The sequence below is a fragment of the Parus major genome, chromosome Z (genome assembly GCF_001522545.3).
Source record: "Parus major isolate Abel chromosome Z, Parus_major1.1, whole genome shotgun sequence".
NCBI lineage: Eukaryota > Metazoa > Chordata > Aves > Passeriformes > Paridae > Parus > Parus major.
This window is the reverse complement of record NC_031799.1, coordinates 20,104,984-20,130,360: the sequence shown is the minus strand read 5'-3', so window position 1 is coordinate 20,130,360 and position 25,377 is coordinate 20,104,984. Positions and strand designations below refer to the sequence as shown.

At 33.6% G+C, this 25,377-nt stretch overlaps 1 protein-coding gene across 1 annotated transcript in view; it reads left to right on the top strand.

The window, feature by feature from the left end:
- ADAMTS6 (ADAM metallopeptidase with thrombospondin type 1 motif 6) overlaps positions 1–25,377 on the top strand; it is an 87,834-nt gene that overhangs the window by 15,551 nt on the left and 46,906 nt on the right. The window contains exons 3-6 of the mRNA XM_033520586.1: positions 740–886; positions 8,720–8,861; positions 18,748–18,855; positions 24,165–24,310. Of these exons, the coding sequence (XP_033376477.1) occupies positions 740–886; positions 8,720–8,861; positions 18,748–18,855; positions 24,165–24,310 (543 nt within the window). The remainder of the gene's footprint in view (positions 1–739; positions 887–8,719; positions 8,862–18,747; positions 18,856–24,164; positions 24,311–25,377) is intronic.

Genomic DNA, 25,377 nt, shown 5'->3' with positions numbered 1-25,377 from the left:
GATATGTTGATGATCTATAGTTCAAAAGGTTTCTACGACATAAGGATTCTTTAGGATATTTTTTACTAGGGTCATAATCATCTTTCTTGAAAGGTAATTTCTTTCTTGAAAATCTCTTTTGGCCAAGTTCTATCCAGAAGTTTCTTATTATATTTTCTGCTGATTTTATTTGTCTTCATTTTGACATTCTTTGACAAAAAAAGCTCTAACAGAAGGGCTTCAAGTCCCTCTGTGAGTAGATACTGAGATGTGAGAGAGGAAGTGTGCATACAGGATGGTCCTACGAATTGCAAAACCCATTCTACTTGAATTATCATTGGTTTTACTGTGCCTCTATATAGTGAATTGTTACAGCAATAGCACCTATTCTTTTTCCTTTTTTTACTAATCCAGGAGTCTGCACTATAATAAATATTCCATATCCAGGTACCATACCAAATAAAGGCCTGAATGCTCTGTATTTGTCTTGCAAGAATAGTATTATGTTTTCTTTGAAAGCTTTAGAAAACAAATAAAATGCTTCCAAAAATCCATAGAGGAAAAGAAAGTTATGTTGTTGTGCTGTATTATGAGATCTGAATAAACTAAACAGAGCTTAACTGATTCTCTACTTAGGAGTCCTCCTGCACTGTGTTCTTTTAGGTCCAACATGATTGCTGTAAAGGTGACATTATGTTTTAAGTGATATATGATGCTGTAGAAAAGTAATGGGTTGTTTTTCTCCTACTCTTTTGAGCAGTTTTGGTATGAATCATGATGGAATTGGAAATTCCTGTGGGACCAAAGGTCATGAAGCAGCAAAGCTAATGGCAGCTCATATTACAGCAAACACCAATCCTTTCTCCTGGTCAGCTTGCAGTCGGGATTACATCACCAGCTTTTTAGAGTAAGTAATCTCTCAAGAAAAATGAGTTTTCAAAAAATCAACACCTTTTGGGATCAATTGTAGAGATATAGTGACCTGTCCTGATGGTTTACATTTCTATAATAAATAGACAGAAATATAGTGAGCTATTGAAAACTCTTTTTTCTGTGGAGAATTATTTCAATGTAATGGCAAAAGCTCCTTTTGGTCCATTCACCACCTAAAGAGTTCTCTACTGTTTTTAATCTACTCAAAAGATTCTGAAGTGCTCAGAATGAATACCTCATTACTTCATTAAGCTGAGAGTGGGAAATAAAGGAGGGCAGAATTTGTCTATAGATCATGCTTTTTAAGCATACATAATGTGAGGGAATATAATGAAAGGAAGGTGGTTATAGCCCTGATCCTTTTATATTTCACTCTTCTGAACTTTTTAATGCAGATTGTGGGTTTTTTACTTATCAATGTTCTTTGGTACCAGTGGTGAGAATATAAAGATTATAGAAGAAGGGGATGGCATAGATCTTTATATTAATTCCTAAAAATTCTGATAAACTCTACTTCTGCGGTGATTTTTATCCTGAAGTAGATTGCTACCTGAAATTTCACTATGAAAAAATCCAAACCATCAAAATACATTATTCTCAAAAATGTACTCATATCAATATATAACATTGGTAAAGATGATTCATAATGAAGCCTTGTATGTGTTTTAAATTCTGAAAACAAGTACATACAACCATGAGTTCACTGAGAACAACTTCTTAACAGATATGTTTAGATGCTGAAAGATAGGCTTTATTGTAGGCAAATAACAGTTGGCAAGTTCAGTGTCATCAGTGCAATCATTCCTTTAAGAAGTACGGGTTGTTCAGTAATTCAGACACTTACTGTTTTTTAGGAGAGGGACTTAAGCCAGTCAAATTATCTAACTGTGAGGCTACTAAGAACAAAATTAGCATCTCCTTTTTTTTTAGGGATCTAACTTCAGAATAAGATTATGTCTTCTGAATCTGTTCTGAAGAGACTCATCTAGACCAAAGCCTTTAGGTTGGTTCAAATGTAGCTTCCCACATGATGTTGAGGATCACCGACTTGGGCTGTCAAGATGCTTGAGTTGCTGTAGAGTCAGTGGGCAGAGTTATTTAATGTTGGTGCTATTCTGAGGAAGAAAACTTCTCATCAATTACTGTAATAGGCTTAAGGCATTTTGTATCATACCTCTGAACTGTGCACCAGGCAGTTTTATGTACTAATGTATTTAAGATGAATGTCTAAACTAAAGCTGTAAATTGAGTAAATCATCTTTACCATATATGTGTGATACAGGTTTCTCACAATACAATTTCATTTACTAAGGGGATATAAATATATATATATATATATATATATATACGTATTTTTTCTAACACTAGCATTATTTAAAAAATATGCATAGATATTTTGTTTTATAATTGCTAATTACTTATGTTAATTCAATACTGTTCCCATTAGTAGTCTTTCTAGAATGTCATTGCAGCCCGGTTTTAACTATGAAGACTATGTTTTTCATATCTCTTCCAAGATTATTTCACAGCTTTGTAATTCTGACTGTCAACTTGCCATTCAGGTTATTTCCTTCAAGGATTTGTTAGCTTGTTCTTCTTGTTACGCTTCTGCTGTTCTCTGTCTCGTTTACTTCTGCTTGTTGCTCTTCTCTGAAAAACTTCATTTTGATCCTATGATTGTCCTGACAATAAGTTGTCAGTCGATGAGGACATAATTCAACATAAAGTGAAGAAGTTATTTCTTATTTTTGGATTTAGGGAAAAGAACATGGTAAAATTCTGTGGCTTGTGTTATTCTGAAAATATAAAAGATCCGGGCATTTGTTCATAATGCTCCTGCACAGTTTCAAATTGCCTGATGTATGCAGTGGTCTTTCAAATTTTTACTGCCAGTTAAAAACATTTTTATCTTGAGCCTTTTTACACTGGGTTTTTTTATGGATTTAGTTTATAATTTACTGTTAGCATCTCTATTATTCTTTTCCATTCCATAGATTTGATTTATTGATTTGATTTATTGGTTGATTTTGAAATCTGTGGGATGGTAGTGAAATTGCAGTTATACTAACATAAAGCTAGAAGTATTCTGTTGAATTTGTTTCCATAGTTCTAATCTTCTCAGGTTTTTTGAGATACTTCTCTACCAACGCCAGTGTCTGCAACTCTATTTGAATTACTACCATCTGTGAATTTTACAAAAAAAATCATTACTGAAGATTCTAAATGATACTTAAACTAGAGAAAAACAAAACTCTATGCATAGCAGATTTAATGATAAATTATTTTTTATAATACTTCAGTTGTATTTTTGTAACCTGGAATGGACATATTATTTTTCAAAGCCACCTTGGACACACATTATGTTACACATCACAATTTTTGTATATTTTCCAGTTGTATAGAATACTGTGTTAAATACTGTACTGAGAGTCAAATAATTTTCTTTTCTTTCATCTACTAATCCTGGAATCTGTTTTCAAAAATGTCAGATTTCCTAATCATGATCTGTTTGTTACAAATCTATGCTTCTTATTGTCTATGGATCTAATATCCTATAAATTAATTGATAGCTTTTTTGCCTTTAAGTATTTGATTTATTATTTCATAAGGTAATCTGTGAAATTGTACTTTGTTTCTCCAGTTTCTAGTTTCCTCACCAGCTTTTATGCTATCTCAGTGACAACAGGCAGCTGTTAAGAGTAACACAAATACCTGCAGGACAGCTGTCAGAACCCAAAAATCATTTACCCATTTGTACCTATCCTTAAGACAGAACAGCTAAGAGCGGGTTTATCTCAGTTGTAGATAGTAAACAGTTAACAAGAAGGAAAAAAAAAAAAAAGCAAGCCAGTTCCACATGGCAACATATCTGTGACTGCTCTTAAAAGAGCAGAAGAGTCTGCATCCTGAAAGGATTTTTTTATTTTTTCATAGTATTTCTTCATGACTTAGCAACAGGTGAGAAAAATGCTGATTTAGTTCATTAGAGGCTAAGCCGGTTTGGAATTCATTTAGCCGTGTGTAAAAAGGCAGGTAGGATATGAGGGTATTAAATGCAGATACCCAAGCAGAAACCTGGTCTGTAGGACCTTTTAGATTTATATTTTTGGATCTTTGCTTGTGTTTGGGCCAGGCTGTCATGGTACCATGTTAATGTAACTGGAATGAATTTTGATAGAATTTCAGTCCATGTTCACATTATTTTATGGTAAGGAAGATTAATGTGGGTTTACTAGTTTACTAGCTCAGATCACCACTTGCTACAGCAGTTTTGCACTGAGGAATAACCATGAAGTATCACCTGGAGAGTATCAGTTCAGTCAGTTGTGGGGAAAGCAAATTATTTTGCAGAAGTGCTGGAAAGGGGATGGTAAGAGGATCAATATGGCTCAAAGAATGACAGTAAGACAAAGCAAAGTTGGATTATGCTAATAGGTCTACCAAAACTCTCAGCAAGGATGATCAACCAGCACAGATACTGCAATGACCAAAGAAAATACATTTTTTTTCTGGAGAAAACATTCCTTGGAGCACATAACAGCTGTTGTCTGCCATACTAGCTGTTGTCTATCAAGCTTTTAGGTAGAGTGAAAGACTGACATAATTCAGTTAATCAACTGAATTGTTCATAAATGCTTTGCGATGGCTTTAATTCCACATTACAATTTAATTACAGTAGTAGAGACTGAGAATTGAAGGCTTGGAGGGCAGTCTCAGGAGACAGAGATTTCTGTGAGACGAGTAGAAACCTGTAATATCTATTCATGGGAGAAAAGAACCAATCCTAAAATGTTAGTGACTGAAAAACAACTCATATGAATTTCATTCCATGCAATATGTATGGTAAATATATAACTTCCACGTTTTGCTGTAAAAAAAAATGGGTGATTTCTGGAATCATCATTTATTTATTTTTCTTGTCAGTAACCAGTAGAGGACTTAAAAGAAGCAAGATGGCTAGCTCTGTCTTTCAAAGGCAGGATTGTCTTTTGAAAGTGGAGAATCAAGAATTTTAAATTATTTCAGTAAGATCTATCACAGGAAATTCTTGATGACACTCTACGATTGCCATGCAGCAATATAACCTGGTGCTTTAAAAAAATCAGTCTTAAAAATATGAAGCAAGGATTCTGTTAGGAGCCAGATGTATTGGCATGTGTTTTTTGTTAATAATTTTAACTATTTCTTTTTTCATATTTTATGGGCAATTTGGTATCAGAATTAAATAAAGCATTATGTATACTATCAATGTATTCATGTATATGATTGTTTAGCTATAGCTGATATTCACAAATATTTGTAACACATTTAATTTGTGATCATTCAGTGTAGCTTGGATTATAGTCCACATCATTGTTATGAATTAGAGCATTGAGTGACATTCAGAACCAATTTTCAGAGCCAGTGTTCTGTGCTATTTTCTTCAGCCATTGGGCTTATAGTTGGGTTATACTGTGTAAGTAGGGATATTTGGGAATAGATACTGTAACAGAAACATACACCCTGAGAGATCTACATTCATGGTTTTTGCTTTTTCTCTTTATTGGTCTTGGATACAACAGTGATATATGTGCTGAGGTGGTGATCCTGAGTTTTGTGTTCTTCAGTTTGTAAAGATTTAGAAACATTTAATCCCTGGTTGGTATTAATTTGGTTGAGCAGTTAGCAGTGATAGCAGTCTGAAATCTTAAGCTTTCCTAGAATGTTCTAGTATCCTTGTTATTCTTTCAAACAGAAGAATAATTTGCTGTCCTGTGACACTAAAATACAAAAAAAAGAATTTAAATTGTAGAGTGTTTTAAAATGATCTCTGGAGACACTACACTGGAATACTGGGCTGAAATGACATCAAGCTTAGCTATTTTGTAATTGAAACAAGTCCCAGTATGTCCCATAAAAGTTCTCAAAATTAACCTAAATTTAGGAAAATGAGAAAAACTTTGAGTACTAGTAGTACCTTGCAGAGTAATAGAATATAATGGTCAGTTCGAGATCATCTTATTTCTGTTGCAGACATTAAAGATTTATCCACCCCATGTTCAAAAACGCAAATGCTCTGCAGGGATATCCTGTCATTTTTTTTTTGACTTGATATATATGCTTCCTATATAAGATAGAATCACAAAGCACAAAAGCAATTGTGAGTAGAAATTTTCTAAAATTGTGGGTATGAAGGTATTTGGGCCATCATTTCCTATCCTTTTTTACATTACAATTTTATATGCCTGACTGATAATAACTATTAGATCTCTGTTTATAAAGTTCTCCAAAACAATTAATCTTCTTGGACCCTTTTGGTTCATTCCCCTAGATTTAACATAAATGTTTTTCTCAAGTATCTGGGTTTTGCTTTGATGGAACAAAGAAAGAGAGAACAGGGACATACACACAAGATTATTGGACCATTCCCAAGTCCTGTAAAAGTTTTCTGGAAAGGTTAAATGGTCCTCAGCCTGTATTCATCCTTTGCACAGATTTGGTCAGACCTTTCATTACCAATGGAAAGTCTCTGGTTTTATTAATGTGTTTATAAAGATCATGCCATTTCTTTTCCAGGATACTTCAGTTCCCGCAATACAGCATCAGCTGTCAGTTTTGCTCAACTGCTTGAGATAAATACTAGAACTGGAGCAGAAGGGAAGACAGAAATAATGTTTCAGTCTTGAGGATGTGATATAATCTAGCTAGTAGAGAATGACTTCAGTAGCAATTTTCTCGCTTATTTACTACAACAATATTTCATTATAGTACAAATTTTGTATCAGAGCAGACGAGTCATATTTTTGTATCCAGTACAAGGATTTTTGACTTGCTTTTCTGCCATTTTATGTCTTGTAGAGAAGGTATAGATCTTTGTTTAGCAAATTTAAAGATTTAGAATAGGTTCTGTGATCTAATTTGGGCAGGGGTACATATGCCTATGAGGAGAACTCGCTGAAGGTAATGAGGTTTTTTAAATGCTGTACCCTTGGCTGTCTGTTTACAAGATCACAGTTTACAGTCATCTTGTAAACTCTGCAATATTGGAGTCTATGGAAATGTTCCCATCATACAGCAATACTAGCTCAAGTTGGTGCCAAATGCTAAACTTCTCACTGCTTGTATAAGGAAAGAGCCTATCTGCAGTTTAGTCCAGACATTGCAGAAAAATCAGCTTGTATGTCAGTTCTTTTAATACTGGAATTGTTACCATGCACTCCTCATACATGCAAAATACAACACTGAAATATTTGAAAAGATTGAAGGATATCTTCCCAACTTCTGCTGCTAGAAAATATATATATTTGCAGTAATTGCATGAGATAAAGGGGAAAGTACATAATTTTTTTTATGCTGGAACCACACAGTTGATATTTTAAAAGTAGATTTCAGCTGAGTGGATGCATGGGTGCGGTGTGTATGCATGCATGCAGGTGAATCACACCAAATTCCTTGGAATTTGTCATCAAATACTGTCTTTTTTTCCAGTATTTACCTGGTTCTTGCATTAGCTGCTATTTGCCACCTTCTGAAGTGGTTGGCAGAGGTTTGTTTCTTCGTTTTTCCAAAAGATCTTTTTGTAATATTTTGAAGACTTGATCAAAATAGAGTTAAAATGAGAAGATAAACTGTGTAGTTAAAGGACACTTTTTGCTCTTTTTTTATCTGCAGATGAAAAGTATAGAAAATTGGAGATCTCCAAAAAACAGTGTAGAACATTCACTTCTGAAATTACGTTCCTTTGGCAAGGTGCATGGAAAAGATTTGGAAAAAAACAGAACATAAGTGCTGGCAAAATTGGTAGGAATGTCGAAAAAAAATTTTAAGTGTTGCCATAAGAATTCTTTGAAAATCCTCACTTATTCACATGTGAAATGAAAGTAAAAAAGCATCTGTCCTCTTTTATGCACACTGACCCAATAAAACTGAATAATTGTATTTAGCAAAGTATAAAGTTTTCTAAACAGAATTCAGTCTGGTTTTGGCTTTCTTTGTTATTTATTCCACTACACTTAAATATTGTGGTTGAATATGGGCATATTTTGGAAAAAAACCATCAACCACTGAACAAAACAGTGAATATAAAAAGAAGAAAATTCTGAAGTTTGCAAAGATGATTCTTTTGGTTCCAACATGAATTTTTTAGAACTAAATATTAATACAACAAAAAAGGTCTGGGACCCATAAAAAATTTTTCGCTCACCCTAGTATAGGTAAATTTGAAGTTCCTGCAGAATTTTTTTACCTCTGTAACCATTTTCTTCACTCTAATGGAAGAAAAGCTTGCATGTTAAGGTCGTGATCCTATAAACATTTCATCATGTTGAAACTCAAATCTGTTTTAGTTTTACATAAACCAGTTGAGCTGCAGCTATCTATAAGATTATACTTAGCTGTTTGAAGGATCAGAAGGGTCATTTCAAATTGTAAACTGAATTTCTTACATTTGCTTAATATGTTTATTTTTCATTCTATGACTAAATGTAGCTGTTCTTCAGTGAAAACAAATAGGAGTCCTAAACCAAAAATGAAAATCAGTCTTGTGTGGCTCAGAAATTATCACACTTTTAAAAAGGATAATATATAAAATTATTTCACAATCTAAAAGAAGCATTTTTTTAAATAATAATGATGAAAAAATATTTTAATTTCTTAAATCCCTATCAATATTTTCTCTTGTTAATATGGGTGTACCTTCTTACTGTCTGTTTATTGCAATCATATTTGTTTCACACCCAGCACTGTAAGAGAACTAGATACATAATATCATTACTGTGATTTACAGTCAGTAGAATTCCTAATTGATTTGGTCCTTTATGTTGAACAGTTCGGGCCGTGGTACTTGCCTTGATAATGAGCCTCCCAAGCGTGACTTTCTTTATCCAGCTGTGGCCCCAGGTCAGGTGTATGATGCTGATGAACAGTGTCGCTTCCAGTATGGAGCAACATCCCGCCAATGTAAATATGGGGTAAGAAGTCTTAATCCTTATGCTGAGTGTTCTGCTTAGTCATTTGTATATATTCCTTTATAGCATAAATCTTTAGTTAGTCGTAGTAGTGGGTTACAGATTTCCAATAGCATGTCTGGTGCCATCATTTGTAAGCAAAGGGTTAATTTTAATCCTTATGCTGCATCTTTTGCTTGAGCCATTTGTATGTGCTGTACACTAAATGTGGATAACGATGAGCCGGGTAAGCTGTTCTTTAATTGTAAGAAAAAAAACCTGCCCAGAACACTCGAGCCCGATCCTTGTAAAGTGTAAGAGAATTTTCCCTGATTTCAGGTAAATGAGATCAAGTTTATATTGTATTAATCTTGAAACATAAAGTCTGTTTTGTCGGCTTTAACCTTTCAATATAAAGCTACATTTTGAAGTTTCTTTTGTACCTGTATTGATTTATCAGACCTGATTTTATTTTCTTGTTTGTTTGTTTGTTTTTCCCCTGACATTGAGTCTGTTGCATCTCACATTATTCCGATATCTATTTTGAAAGATGAATTATTGTTCTGGGAACAGACGAACATGAAGATAGATAGCTGGATAGAATACTGAGTAGCAAAGTACTAGCAAAGGTTTGGCTGCAAGTACCAGTGTACAATAATTAAAGTAAATAAATTTCCAGTAGAAATAAAAACCTTCACATGTAGGTCATTGTGTTACAAATATTTACTTAAAATCTTCCAGCCAAAAGTATGCAGTTAAAGGACGCATTCTGCTATGCTTGTTATGAAATAATTAGCTGAGACCACACTAAGTAAACATTGAGAACATATCTTATGGTTTAAAAATAAATAGTTTTAATAATTTTAAATTTGTAGATTATTCAGATAAAATAATTAAATAAAACAAGAAATGCCATTTTTAATATCTCTGGGGTGATAAATACAGTATTATTCTTGGAATGTCTCTTTGGCAGATTAAATTTTGGAAAGGATCTAAGAGCTATGTAGCTGGCTAAGTAGCTCTGAGTCTTCTGATTCCTCATCAAGCCTCTTTTGGCCTTTATTGTTTCTCTTTAGATTCTCACTTCCCATCAGTATTTTTTAATGGCCCTATTTCCTGTCTCTTCATCTAAGTCATACCATTTTTATGTATTTTTTTTTTTTACAAATTTTCACCACAGTATTTTATTTACAGACTAGGGAAATCTGCAGGTACTTGATCTACGATTTATAGCACAGTCTTCAGAGGCATATTGCATTTTAAATTAAATTGGAAAGCTCATAATGTGAAAAACCTGGCTTTTCTGCATATATGTAGGTTTTTTTAAACACTAGTAAGCTGCGTAACCGTTGTTGTGATGATTGTGCTGCACAGTACATTTTCTTTCTTTAGCCAGTTTCTAAACCAGAAATAATTGGAAGTAATGAAGACATGTAGGTAATCTTTGCTTTTTGCCTTCTTCTTTCTTATATTTTTTTTTAAAAGGTTTTTTTTGGGATTCCCTAAGAGTTACCAAAAAGGTGGTGACACATAATTGAGGCAATGTCTTCATGAAGTGAAGCTATGTCTTCATTACCACATCTCTGAACTGATATAGGGTGAGGTGTTCCATCAGTGTGCCATCAATGCAAACATAACTTCCAAGTGTCTCAGAAAATAATCACCATAATTTTGATCATAGGATTCAAACTGCATATATTAATAAATAAGTTATTGTAGAAGTCTGGTAATAGCCATTCTTAGAAATAATATGCATGTAAAATAGTATATACATTTAAAAATATTATCTGCCATGGCCATAATGGTCTCCAAATGTGACCATGCTGATTATTGTCTTGGAGATTTGAAGTGATAATTTTGAAGCTGGGGGGAAGCAGCCTTTGGGAGATTGCAGTGTAAATGAAAATAACCTACTTAAAAAAGATTTATTTGTAAATGAAATGGTTTCAGAACTGAAGAGTGAAGCTAGATCTAACTCCCAACATAAGCTAAATCAAATACTCAACTCTCTTATAAGCAGAAGTAAACAGACAGTGCTTTGGATACTTGTTTTCAACGTACTATTCAATGAAGATAACATTAATAGTTCATGGACCTTTTTCAAACAGACATATGTGCAACTATAATAGAAAAACATAGCAAAAGTTACCTAATTGCAGTGAATGTAGTTCATATACTAGCTTCTTTCAAGCATTTCTTCTAGTCCTTTTTATTTGAAGCATCTAGTAAAAAAGATACAGAGCAGGTTTTCCAACAAGGATTTTTGTGACCTTAGAGGAAATAAATTCCAAGTCTCAGAGAAAATTGCTTGTATTTTTTCTCTTTCTCATGTTCTTTGAGAAAATCTACTGATTTTTAGTGGTAAGCCATGACAAGAGAAACAGTTGAAGTCTCAAATCAAAACACATGCAGGTAGAAAAATCTTCTGTGGCCTCTGATGAGCCTGTTGATATAATTGGTGTTTTTAAAATAACTTGGAAAATCTTCAAGTTCTTTCTGTTTAGGAATTCTGCCATAATCTTCTAGCCTTTTATAAAAAGTACCTCTTTCAACTGTGTAGCTTTAATGTTAATGTGTGTTTCTTTCTTTTTCCTCATCTGCTTATTTTCTCATCTGCTCCCTCTGGATGTTAAGTTAAATTGTTGCTTTAGGTTGTAGATCCTGTCTTAATTCTGCAATGAATTTTTCACAGTTAAAAGCTGGAGCTGTTATTACTTAGGAACATGAAGTTAAATACATGGAGAGGTGTTTGACTAACTAAAGCATCAGAACTCAAGTACTAAAGGGACTTCAAGTTTCTGCCTTTGTGTGTGTTTGTTTACTGACAAGGGGACAATCTGGCATAAAAAGGAGCTCTTTAGTAGTTTTGGTGCTATTTTGGGGACTAGTCCTAATTAAACTTTAGTTAAATTTGGACAGAACTCTTGCAGGAAAAGCATTGCAGCTATTGGTCAGATTTCTCTGTGTTTGGCACATTAACTGAGACAAGAAGTCCAGCTGATGCCTTAAATGTTTGAGCTCAAAAAATAAAGCTGTATTTTAGCAAGTAGATAATGATCCATCTAGTGTTACATGTGCATTGTTCTTTATACTGTACTGTACTATACTAAATTAGTCTATCTACTATACTATATCCCTTCTGATACAGGGAAAATTTTACTGAGTTTAGGTGAAGAAATGGGTGTTTAGAATAAAAAACTGAAAGGCAATGTCTCAAGCTATTTAAAATATTTCATTTCTAGGGTATATTTTCACACTCAGGAGAATGTTAAATTTATGACTTATACAGTGAGCCAAATTCTATTGGTGGAAATTGCACTATTTAATACTGATGCATAGCTTTTTCCTAAAGGCAATACATGCTTTCCAGGTATCTTATTGGATTCACTGCAGTGGAAGATTTTGAGGTTGTTAGAAGCATTGCTAGTTCCTCCTCAGTTATGTAACTGCTGGATATCCTACATCTTCTAGGATGATGCAGTGTGGATTTTCTTCTGCTGATTGTCAGATGTGTCTCAGTTCTCTGCTCTGTTTGTGTTTTAGTTCCACTGATAGTTCAGAACCTCCTTTAGTCTTTTGGTTTAGGTAATTGTAAGCGGAGCTGTTTCATTGATTTCAGATCTCCTTATCCTTTGAGCATCTGCCTAGTAACAGTTGGCTGTTGGCTGTCTCTGGGTTAACTCAGGAAAGAATTGTATTCTTGACTTCCAATTTCTCTCCTTTATGAGTTTAAATAATACCTGGAAAATTCCTAGCTGTAACTTACTGATTTTGTGGTTCAAAATAATGCTGTCCTTTAGAGTTGGTCCCTACATTTTTAGGACAGAGGCTAAAACCTCAAACATATTAAAAGCAGTTAATACTTTATTCATATGTTTGATATTGCTGTGTTGCATTTTATGATCTGTGAAGCTGCTGGCTGCTAGCAGCAGCGTTTCAGATATAGTAGCTTACAGTTATTTGGTATAATTTGTTTGCATTTTATGCTCTTCCACCAGCACTGGTCAGCTGACTTTAAAATCCAGGAGAATAAACACATTACTATACACCTGTAGTTCTACAATATTTCCACTAGGGCGGGAAGCCTGAATTGCAGTTGACCCTTGTAATTGGGTGATAAAAATTTTAACATTCATGAATTAAACTCTCACTTTTCTCATTAAATATGGATGTGGCTTACTCCAGTTAAATGAAGGGCAGTAGTACTGACCTTGATGTAGGGGTTTGATAGGAAGGTAGAAGCAGAAGCAGATTCTGGAAGCTGGTGATTTTTCACAAAGAAAGGCAGAGATGCCACTGTTGTATCTTTGCACTGAAGTTACTGTTTTCCTTTTGTTCCTTCACTGCTGATATTATGCCTAGGATCATGCATTTAGTTGAATTTGGGCATAATAATAACTTACTATAAAGTGCCTTTTTTGACCCCAACTTCATATATCGTACCATAACTAAGTTGCTTTACACTTGTTTGATAGCTGAGCATATGTAGTTTCATCAGATGGATTTGCATTGCATTGCTTGCATTGCTCACAAAGAGGACTTAAAAGTATGTGTAAGCAAAGAGAGGAATTGAAGATACTGGTATCATACTCTGTCATTTTTATCAACTTTTTTTTTTCTTTTTCTTCCTAGTCAGTTGAAAGAACTCTTGCTAGTATTGTGCAGGCCTTCAGCATTACAGGTTATTAAAGTTTCAACTTTTCTTGTATAAGGACTTACAGGATTGTGTTGTAATTGAATGAATTTTGTTCCCTCTTTTTTCTAAGTTTATGATGTGTATAGCCAAGGGAAGTCCCAGAAGTCTTCCTCTTTCTGGAACCTAAAGCAATTCAGCACCCTTTTTTGAACAACTTCCTGCAATCCCCTTTTTTATTTCCTCAGGACTCTCTTGTCTCCAAACACCCCTCTTTTTTCCTTCCCATTGTCTCTGGTTTTCTCTTTCCCTCTCTTAGGGACACAGATATATGCCTGCACCTTATGAATGCTGTTAAGAAAGTGCAAGGAGAAGCTATTGATCAGAACAGGAGGAGTGCATTAGATGATTGTAGAAGCAATAATGAATGAGATTCCAGATACCAGAATATAGTTTGAATGAAATTGATAGGTTGCATGGGTTTGAAAGGGAAGATGGTACTTGGAGGTGATTGACCTTGCAGAGTTCCTTGAGTTTCCCTAAGGTTCACATAAGCACCCAGTATCTATGAAAGAGTGTTGGTAATGTAATACAAAGGTGGGACTTAAGTTTTGTATTCTCTTTCACATTCTTTTGGCATGTGATTCATAACATGCTGCACCACTTAATGAGCTTTTGTTAGTGAAGCACAAAAATGGAAACTTCTGGGTGCTTATCTGAAAAAACTTTGAACCTTCTGAAGTTCACTTGTTAATTAGGGTCTTCTAGTTTTAGTTGAGTTGTCATCTTCATTTCAGCAATGAGCCTGAAAATACTCTATTGATGATTGTTGATTGAATTGCAATTCAAGCTAATTGTTTTTATGCTCTCTTTTAGAAAATGCTCATTCAGAGGTGCAGCATATTATTAATTAAACATGCTGAAGTAATGGATAAATCTAATTAGGATTTAAAAATTTTATGAACAAAAGGTGAACTTCCCAAATTATCATAATTTAATATGATGTATTGTGAATGTATTTCCCATCTTTTTTTTTTTAATTTTTAATTTTATGGGCTGAACTGCTAACATTCGTTGGAAGCTTTCATGAGTTTTGAAAAAAAGAGCAGCACAGCATTTGATCTTTGGTCCTATTACCGAGTTTTATTGTGCTGTATTGTAGCAATTTATGATGATTATGATATAGGGTACTTAGACCTTACATAATTTGAAATGCCTATATGTAACTCTGCATGACGCAACAGAAAGAGGCTCCATCATTCATAATACTTAGGCAAAAAGAAGGTAATTTGATTTGCTGTGTTTTTTTCTCTAGATGGGTTCAGCTTTGTTTAATTTACTGCAAATACAAGCATCCGAATTCCAAACTGAAGTCATGGGACCCTAAGATACACCGTTACAGGTTGTCATCTATCTTGTCTTGATCTTGTGAAAGACCTCAGCTTCAGTTTATGTTTCCTGGATTTAAAAAAACTTTTCCCTTGTTTGCTTAACAAATTCTCCAAATCCAGACATTTGGAGACTGACTTTGAAGTCATTTATTAATTTTCAGATTATGCTTCTTTCTCTTAGTTCCATTAAATTATTCAAACAAATTTAATGTTGGCAAAATATGTTAGTTTCATCCTTTTCCATGGAAGAAAAGACTACTCTAAAAGGGTCACCTGTTGGTGGGTGTGTGGGTGTGTGTGTGTGTGAACAAAAGGCATATACTTTCTATTAGTGGTTTTGGGCCTGACTTTTTCAGAGCAGTTTCTCGTATGTTTTTAAGGCTGGCTTATTAAGAACTACTGGTTAGAGGTGTTACAGAAAATGGTGGTAGTAAGGAAGTAGCTCCGGTAAATAACTGAAGTAGTAGCAGGTACAGGTTCATGGGGCTGAGCTGGAGAAGAGAAAGCTTTAGGAACCTTAGTGAGAACTTCTTTGTTTAACTTTCCAAGGTCAGTTGAAAATATAGAAGACATAGACATAGGAGTACCTGGTATAATTCCATTTTCACTTAATGAAATTACAGCACTGATGGATTCTTTATTTCTTTCTAGGTATCTCATTTGTTTTCAAATGACTATTAATGTTATTTTTCATTTCATGTACAGGGTGATTATGTTTTCTTTTAAATGTAATACAGTGGGGAAAAATAAACAATATCTTAAATTTGGCTATATTTAAAAGATATTACAAAAACCCTTTCATTTCTTGTATTTAATATAAATGATGTCTACAAATCGATATATTGTGTTAATTTTTGAATCTTTGGTGCTTTGAATAGGTTTTCTTTGAGGAAACATTGTGTTGATTTTAGGATATTGTATATCTGTCTCAAACAGAACTCCTTTCTGAATTAAGTAGAGGTTTCTGCTCACACATTAATAGTATGATAAAGCCCATAGCAATTTTACACTACTATCATTTTGTCTTTAGGGATTTAACGAGGTAAGTTCCTGCTGAAATTACAGTCTGAAAAAGGACTGTCAGACTGTGTCAGTAATAATATCTACTTTTGATATACTGCTTCTCAAAACAATTTAGAATAAATATTTTTTTCATTTTGTGAAGTAGGGAGGTGAGTTGACATGCTTGTAATCTTCCTACAAACAGACAAATTACCAAAATAGTTTTGGAGAGCTGTTTTCATTAATTCACACTGTTGAATTAAAATGTCAAATAAGATCAGTGAGTTAGAAAAGTCTAATGCACCAGAGAAGCCTGAATATGCAGAAAGAATCCTACTGAAAGGAAGTTGTCAAATGCTCTCATTTGTAGAGACAAATGGCAAAGACATGTTAATTATCACTTCACTTATGTGACAATATATGAAAAGTGTACTTGTGCAGGCATGTCAAAAGTGGGATTTTGCATATAAGCTCTGGACCAAAAACCATAATTCTGAATTCAAATCATCCTGAAACATAGATGGTTTAAAAATCCAGGCTGCTAGCCAGACCTGATTTTTTTGCTTTTGTCCATATTGGAATATTTGAAATCTTTGTTTTTTAATGCAATTGAATGTTTTGCTTTTCAGAACATTGCAGCAAACTCCATGAAGTCAGAACAACCGTTAACTTAGACATTTGAACTTGGTCAGATCTAAAATAAATAGACGGCCACAAGTAGAATTATCACAGTCTGACGCTTTTTAATTTGACAGTGTAAACGACACATGAAGCAGGAGCAAGTAAATTACTCCAATTTTGTTCAACAAAATGAGGAAGTAAATTAAAGGTTAAAGCAAGTAAGGCAGGATTACGACAGGAGGACCTCATACTGTGCCTGAAAAGAATCCATTTTAGGTTTTCACTTTGAAATCCGTACTGTATTGAAGTTTGGATTCATGGTTGATTTAGATGTGAAGTTGATTTAGTGTTGAATCTTAGCACCTTAGTTTCTTTGAAATTTGTAATCAAGTTATATTTTTCAAGAAGCTTTGTGATGCATCTTCTGTTACTTCTCAGTTTTGTTTTAATTAGTGTATTTATTTATTTATGTGTATCTTAATTTGAAAATTTTTCAGCTGAGTGAGAAAAAAAATTCGTTCAGAGTTTTAAGTTAATGAAATATTTATGCTGCTTCCATTTCTGGAAGAAATGCATTGGCTACAGGTAGACTTTTACAAGTGGCAGTATATCTTCCAAAATAGGCTTAATAATTGTAACTTTCATAGAGCCAGACACTAACTAGGATGAACTAACTTAGGCCTAATTGTCAAAAATTGGATGGAAACTCCGGGAATCACCAGTTTTCATTCCATATAACTTCAAACCATTCCCATAGTCTATTTCTTTTATGGATTATAGAGAACACACCTTGCTTCTGTCAGTTATGAAACTAAATACATTATATCCCTGCAAGAATGGCACCAGCTGATTTTAAGCTCGTAAATAATTTTGCATTTTTCAAGAAAAGATTCTCAAAAGATGTTGAAGGATCACTGCAGCCACTAGAGAGTAATGTATAAATAAATAAATAATTTTTTACATGCAGTACAATGCAAGAAACGTGAATCTTGGGGTAAAACATAACAGCTGCTCCTGTTGATGTGTATAGAGCACATTATATAGGGTGCATAGGTGCCAGATACTTATTCATTACCTCAAATAAACAATGAATGTAGAGGGGGGACAATAACTCATTCACAATGTCTTTTCCTTTTCCTTTTAAGTTTCACTATAGAATCTATACAAGGATTTTTTGGTGGGGTATTATTTCAAGCAGCAGTTAAAATAAAATGAAACAGTAAGGATTGAACATAAAGATCAATGATCATAAGATCATTTTAAAGATCTTGTTCTATTCCAAATTTTAAAAAATATTTTAAAATATAGAATATGTATAAGGAAGTTGTGAGCTCTTGCACAGATCCCAAAGTAATACAGCAAAGATTATTGTGTAAGTAATTTACCATAAAAGCAAACATCTCCTGATTCTTCTGTGTGTACACAGCTGAATCCAAGGGCAGCTGAAGCAACTGGGAAGATTTCTGATGTTCACCCGATTTTGGATCATGCCCACATTATGAATTTTAACCCTTTACTAATTTTAACAATTTATCTCCAAAATCATCAAAGCTGGCTTAATTTAAATTAATAAATGGGCAAAACCAAATGAGAAAATATGGTAGGAACAAAAAGAGTACTTGAAACAATGACAGCATAGGGAAATAGGATAGGCTAAATAATTTATGAAAAAGCAGCTGCAAATCTAAGAAGCCTAAAGGAAATATTTTAGTACACAGGTTAGTTTGTTCTAACTACACATACACTGATTTAGTAAGTGTTGCAGAAGACGAATGCAGCTAGTCTGAGCTCAAAAACTTCCTTTTTTTTTTTTACATAAAGGAAAGAAAAGTAATTGTTGCTGTTTCATATGTGAAAATTATCGGTATCCTTTTTGGCAGGTAATTTTGAGTCAAATCATAGCCTTAATGGAGACCCTACAGCTCATCCAAAACTGCTTCTATAGCAACACTAAAATATACTAAGCCCAATCTTAGCACAAATCAAGAAGAAAAAGCAATAATAAAACATTACTTGCATAGTAGGTGTGAAAAACATATTATTGTCTAGTTTTGATGTTTTCAGAATGTTTTTTTCGGCAGGATATTCTTGAGCAAAATATAGTGCCTTCGAAATTGCTGCCATCACAGACATCTTTAGATTTCTCTCTCCAGACAATGTCTTGTCTCTGTTCAAAACAAATTTGTGTATACATGTGTGTATGAGGACTGGAAGAAATTTTAGGCTTTTATTCTGATCAACTTGCTTCTGCCTTCTTTCCTAGGAAGTGTGTAGAGAGCTCTGGTGCCTCAGCAAAAGTAACCGCTGTGTCACCAACAGCATTCCAGCAGCAGAAGGTACTCTGTGCCAAACAGGGAGCATTGAAAAGGGGGTGAGTACAAAAAATGTATTGTTCAAGTAAGCAATTTATTGTTCAAAGACTACAAGAAGAAAGAACTAGAAAACTAAAGTATTTCACAACAATTATAACAGCTCAAACTAAAACTTAGTTTGTCATAATACATGTGCATCATAATGGAAAATCTCATACAGAATTTTTTCACCATTATTTTTTATGTACAATTTAATAAAATATTTATCCTCTCTATAAAACTCTAGAGCCTGGGTCAAAAAGCAACCCCAAAACATGTTCTATTTCCTCTGTATATTTCTTGAGCAATTTTTTGTAAAACATCTTTTAGTTTAATCTTTATTTGATTTTACACATTAATATTTTATATACTCTTCCATTAGGGACTGTTGCATCTTTAGGTCTGCCATGGACTTTGAAAATGAGTAACATAAATCCAGAGCCTGAAATATTATTTTGTTAGAAGGGAAAATAATTTCATTTTTTCAGATACAAACCAAATCATACAAGTGTATAGAAAAAATAATGACTCCATAGAAGGGTTTTATAAAAGTCTGTATTTCTCAGGGACCTTTTATTTTGACTTTGAATTATTCTTTCATTATTCAGTTATGCTTGCATAACTGTTTAGCTTTATGGACTTTGATGTATAGTCAGATAAACTCTTCTACCTAACAGAAAAATATAGAAAGTCAGTGTTGCAATAGATACATTTAGCACTATAATATCTATCCGAATATGAGAATTTTGATTTAAAACAATCTCTATATATCAGAAGTTTCAGAGAAGAATGTTAGAAGACCGTTTCTCAGTTACAAGGCAAATTCGATACGGATTTTAAAGAGGAGAGAAAAATATTTTAATTGATTTAAAAGTTATATATTGGGGAGGAAAAAATTTATTCTACATACCTTTTTCAAGATAATATATTTTATGCAGGTTTGTACAAAGTGAAGAGAGCTTGTTATATTAAACCATTACCAGTATCTGTCTGGGAGTGGCTGCATCTGTTCATGAGATTCAGTGATTCAGATTGGATTTTTTTCTGAACAATGACCATTGCCATCTATTCTCTCTCTGACTTTTGTCATGCTAGCTGAGTTGGTTTCAACAAACAGTGCATTTTGACTTGTAATCAGATATTTAAACAACAAGAATGAAAGCTTTTGGGCAGCTGTCACAATTTATTAATGCTTGTTGATGGCTTCATTCAGGGCCCATGACCTGGTATCGTTCTGATGGCTTTTCCATGCTGGGTTTGGAAATATTGGTAAAATGTTAAATACATTTATTGAACCAGTCATTTAAAAAAATAGAGTGAATAGAGTTAGCCAATAAAAATAGAGAGCATAGTACCAAGAATGTTACCTTATATTAGAGTAATAGAAAATGTTAGAAGCCCTGCTCTTAAATCAACAGTCTAGGTTTATTTCTGATGACAAAGAGTAATTTAATTTACCTCAATTTATGTTTTTTAAACCATGAGACTACAAGCTGAGATCCCTTTAGACACTGTTGATCTATTCTCTTGTCAAGAGGTTGCTCTCCACCAAGCATCTTTTTCCAGTCACCATGATCTCGTTCCATTGTTAGATTTTAAAGGAAAATGAGAGAATCCATGCCATTTTACAGAGATAAACCTGTTAACCAAAGATGCCTGTTAACAGCAGAGAATTGTGCCTATAAACTGTATCCACAAAGCTTCCTGTGAGTTAATAGTTCCTGGAAGCAATAAACCAGAAATCATGAGCTCTTTCTAAATATGTCATTTTCTTTCCCAAAGAGTGATGTGAAATAAATAGGTTACTGAGCTGTAACACCTTGTTCTTGTTGTTGTTGTTGTTGTTGTTACTATTACTATTACTATTACTATTACTATTACTATTACTATTACTATTACTATTACTATTACTATTACTATTACTATTACTATTACTATTACTACTGCTACATTTGTACTGCAGTCATGCCAAAAGGCCCCAACCAAGTTAAGGCCTATCTTGATGGATTCTGCCAAAATATATAATAAATGAAATTTCCAGCTTTAAATACCAAACAAGATCTCAGAGTATTTAATTGCATTTAGATATTTACTTACATTTTATGTGTAACAAAAAAACCCAAAGCATAATTTGATGCAATATATATTAATATCTTATTGGCAGAAGGTGTAGGGATTTCTACAATTAAAACAGCCTAACCTTCTTTAATATAACCTTCTTTCAGCTTGTTTTACAAATCTGCCAAGCTTTTAACCCTTTGGTTTGAATTTTTCCATGATAGGTATCTACTTACACCTGAAGATTTTTATTTTCCATAAGAGTTATTCAGCTATTTTCTGCATATAGGGAAAGAGAATAGAATGGTTTGTTGCTGCTGATAGAACTGTTACATCTGTTCTGTTTTGAAGCTTTAATATGCTCATGATTTGGTGAAGGGTTTTACATATCAGCTGGGTTCAAAAAGGTATACTTTTCCTAATTTGTAATAAGAATTTTAAATATGCATGAAGTTTCTCTCTGGTATTCCCAGAGATGTGTTTGTGAAGATAAATTAACTGATAGGTTTTAAAAAATACACTGATGAAGAAACTGTGCATATAAAACAGTAAGACAGAACTGATAGGAACACATATGTTGTGTTTTAATTTAATGTAATAAAAAAGGTGACCCTTCCTGTAGATTATAGATTACATCCACTCTAGGGATGTAAAAGAGGAGCAAACAGACAAAAAATGAAAACGCAACATTGAAAGGACAGTTTACCTAGCTACATTGTGGGATGATTTAGCTTGTTATTGGACATTGACATAAGGTAAATGTAAGTTATTATTGAACATTATGCTTTCTTGCAAAATAATTGTAGAATTGATGACTGAAAATCAGTAGTTAAAATTTAAATTACACTAATATTTTTCTTCCTTATACAATATAGGAAATCAATTTTCCTCAATATTAGAGTACTTGCTGTGTGTTTTTTCTAAAATCATACTGTTACAACTGTTGATTGTCTAAAGCAGCTAATACTCATAAAAGTGCCACTGTATTTTATTTTCATTAGTCACTTCTTTAGCAAAAATTTCAGAGTGCTTTTATTCACAGAGGGTTTGGCTGTATTATTTGTATTTCAATGCATTACTGTCATCTTTCTGCTGAAATAATGGAAAATTATTCTTTCAATATTAGAGAATAATTAATATTTCAGATCTAAACCTTCTGTGAAGAACTGTTCTTTTAAAATAGCATTTTTTTTCTCCTTTCCTCATATGGTGATTACTCAATAGTCCTAACCTCATTATAGCAGATGAGGTTGTTGTCATTCCTGGAGGAAGCACATTTCTGAAGTCCCATTAGAAAAAAATGAAAATTTTGGTAATTTTTAATTACTCTGACAGAAATTCTATGCATCACTGGCTTCTACTGTAAGATAAATTTTTGCTAGAAAGTTAAGAAGAGAGACAGAGGTGAGCATTAAATCCCCAGATTTAAGTTCAGTACAAGAGAAAACCCAGCATTTAAAGAGGTTTTACAGGGCAGTGTGGGAATGTGGAAGACAATGTTTGCACAACAGTGGAAAATGCACACTATAGGGATTTTATATAGCTTTGGAAAAACAAAGCAGATAAATTGAACCTGCCTATTGTTTCTATAGTTCTAACAGTATGGAATTAGGATGGTTTAAATATTCAGTTTTATATCTGTGATATTCTTAGAGATAACCTTTAAATTTGAGTATCCTGCATTTCTTAGCTTGGGTCTTGATATGTTTGTAATGTATGTAATATAATTTTAATTATATTAGTTGCTTACATTTTTACTCTTACAAGCATTTTCATTTTTAGCTTTTGATTTTATCATTAAATATCTTTTAATGTACTTTTGTGGCATCTCAAATAGATTATAATAAGGAGATTTTGGTATTTAGTCAATAAAATTTCTATCAATTTATCATTGTAAAGAGAAGAAAGACATGATTTTAGGCACTCCTTTAGCCCACATAAACGCTTTATTCTCCATCCTTATTGTGTTATTAGAGGCATTGCAAAACACAGTGCTATTTATATTTATCTGTCTATACGAGCTAAATACATGAGTTCACTCACTATGTGGCATGAGTTGCATTACACAGACATCTAGATTTAAGAGACTCCCTATGAAAGGTTCAGTCCTCTGATGAAGTCTTGACTGAGTCTATAAATTTAGAACTCCCAAGAGGAAAAGAAGGCTTGGCTTTGCTGTATATATTACTTTGAAGTTAAGACTGAGTTTTCCAGTAGTGCTTTGCAGAGGGACAAGGATATTTCTACCTGCCCATGTCTTCCGTGCATGTCTCAGTGTGTCAAATTAATATGGACACAGAATACAGAAGTTGTCTGTATTTCTTTTTCGGAAGGGTCAATACTACAGAAATTCAAGGGAATTTAAAACAGCACTTGCTCAGCTTTTGGAAGAAAAATGTGCACATTCAGGTCATGATAAACCTGAGTCCATGCTCTACTCAGTCACCTAAGCCTGCAAGAGTAGGAAAGGGTATCAAATTGAGCTACTTCAAATTCTCAGTGATATGGTAGACAACAGAATGTGATCAAAGTTATTTTATTTCTGAATGGTTTAGAAAAGATCTTTGGTGAACTAAATTATAAACTTGTTTTAATAGTTAAAAATATGGGCAAATTGTCTCTCGTTTTGTATTTCTGATTTAACTAATAATATTGAAAAGTTCAAGTGTTTGCTTGAATGAAGTACACATATCTGTTCTGCCCCAAATAAGTGGCCAATCACTATTATAAAATGATTTTCTGTTTCATGTCTAATGCTTCAGCACTACTTTTATTATGTCTGTAGTGTTAGTGAATGAAATACTGTGACAAATTCTTCCTCCATTGTAATGTCATGCACACTTTCTTTTATAATAATAAATACATTCTTAAAAATACTATCAGGGCAATTTTTCATTTTCTATAATGAAGTCTCTACATGAATCTTCAGTGGAGGGTCTTTTACCAAACTGGGCTTGGAAATTAATGTTTTAAAGAATGTAAGCAACTTGCAGTTCCTGAATTGTGAAACATTAAGGAGGCTGATGAAATAAAAAATACTTTTGTTTTGTTGGGGACCTATAATTTAGGACTGAGTGGAGACATTTAACAAATCACACACGCCCTCACCAGTGTCTAAACATGGCTAGAAAAAGTAAAATACTAGTCTTGTTATCTCTACAGGGAATGCTAATGCCTATAATTGGTCATTGCCTGACCCTTATATTTTTCTGTCCTGATAACTCTGTCAGCCTCCAAGCTAATTTTGTGTTTCTTTTGTGAAATCTTTCAGTGGTGTTATCAGGGAGAGTGCGTACCTTTTGGCACTTGGCCCCAGAGCATAGATGGGGATTGGGGTCCGTGGTCAATATGGGGAGAATGCAGCAGGACCTGCGGGGGAGGAGTCTCCTCATCTATAAGACACTGTGACAGTCCAGCGTAAGTAGCTAAAGTAAGCCGGAGCCAACAAAAAGACACATTTGGAAATTATTCAAAACTGTGGTTTCACTTGTTATCTGTAAAAATGTTTTGCTAGTTTGCCAACATTTGTCTTCAAAATAGCAGACAGAAATGCTTAAACAGGAGTTCACTAGACATACTTTTAACATTTTTAATGTATTTTATGTACTGTAAAGATAGCTGGATTTATATTTAGCAGTAACCAGAATGGTTTTCTTTATGTGACGTGTTGTTCATCAAAATATATTTAAATCATGCCTTTGAGGGGTTTCTTTCTTAGGGCATATTTCCTTTAATTCTTGACTCAGATATAAAATAACTGCTAGTTAGTTATTAAAAAAAATAAACACCAAACCCAACACAGTATTTCCAATGTTTTTAATAGAACTGCTTATATACAAACCATAGACAGTAATATTATATTGCATACAATATATTTATGTGCTGCCTTGTCCAACACTTCAGTTGTGACTTCCAACTGACTCTTAAAACAATTTAGCATCTTTTTTCCCTGCCACTACTCCCTATTGGTCTGCTTGTCCTCCCTGAAGAGGGGCCAGCTTCTCCACTACAGATCTATTGTATATATCTGTGCTTGTCTCACAATCTGTCTGTTTTCCAATGTCCTGAGCACTGTTCCAGAGACATTCTGTCAGGTAAGTGCTCCTCTCTTTGTCACCACCTCTTCTCTAATGAGGAATGTTTATTTTTACTGCTGTTCTTTGCTGAATGAATCACTGCTCTTTTCTGTTTTGGCTTTCACCTGTTCTGATTACCTCACCACAGCTATAGGTCTTCGCAGGATAGTTTTATTACTCCACACTCTCTTCTTGTCATTTCTCATAATCACTATCTCTCTCACTACTGTTGGTTTTTAAGACCACTTTTTTTGAAAGTCATTTGTGTTTCTTTCATGAAAATTCGTTGTGTGTCTTTCGTCACTCCTTTTCTTGTCTTCTGTTCTCTGTTCACTCAGGTTATTTGTTTTTTATATCTGTCTTTTCCAAGCCAGGCTGTCCAGCAGCTTTCCACTGCACTCTGCAAGA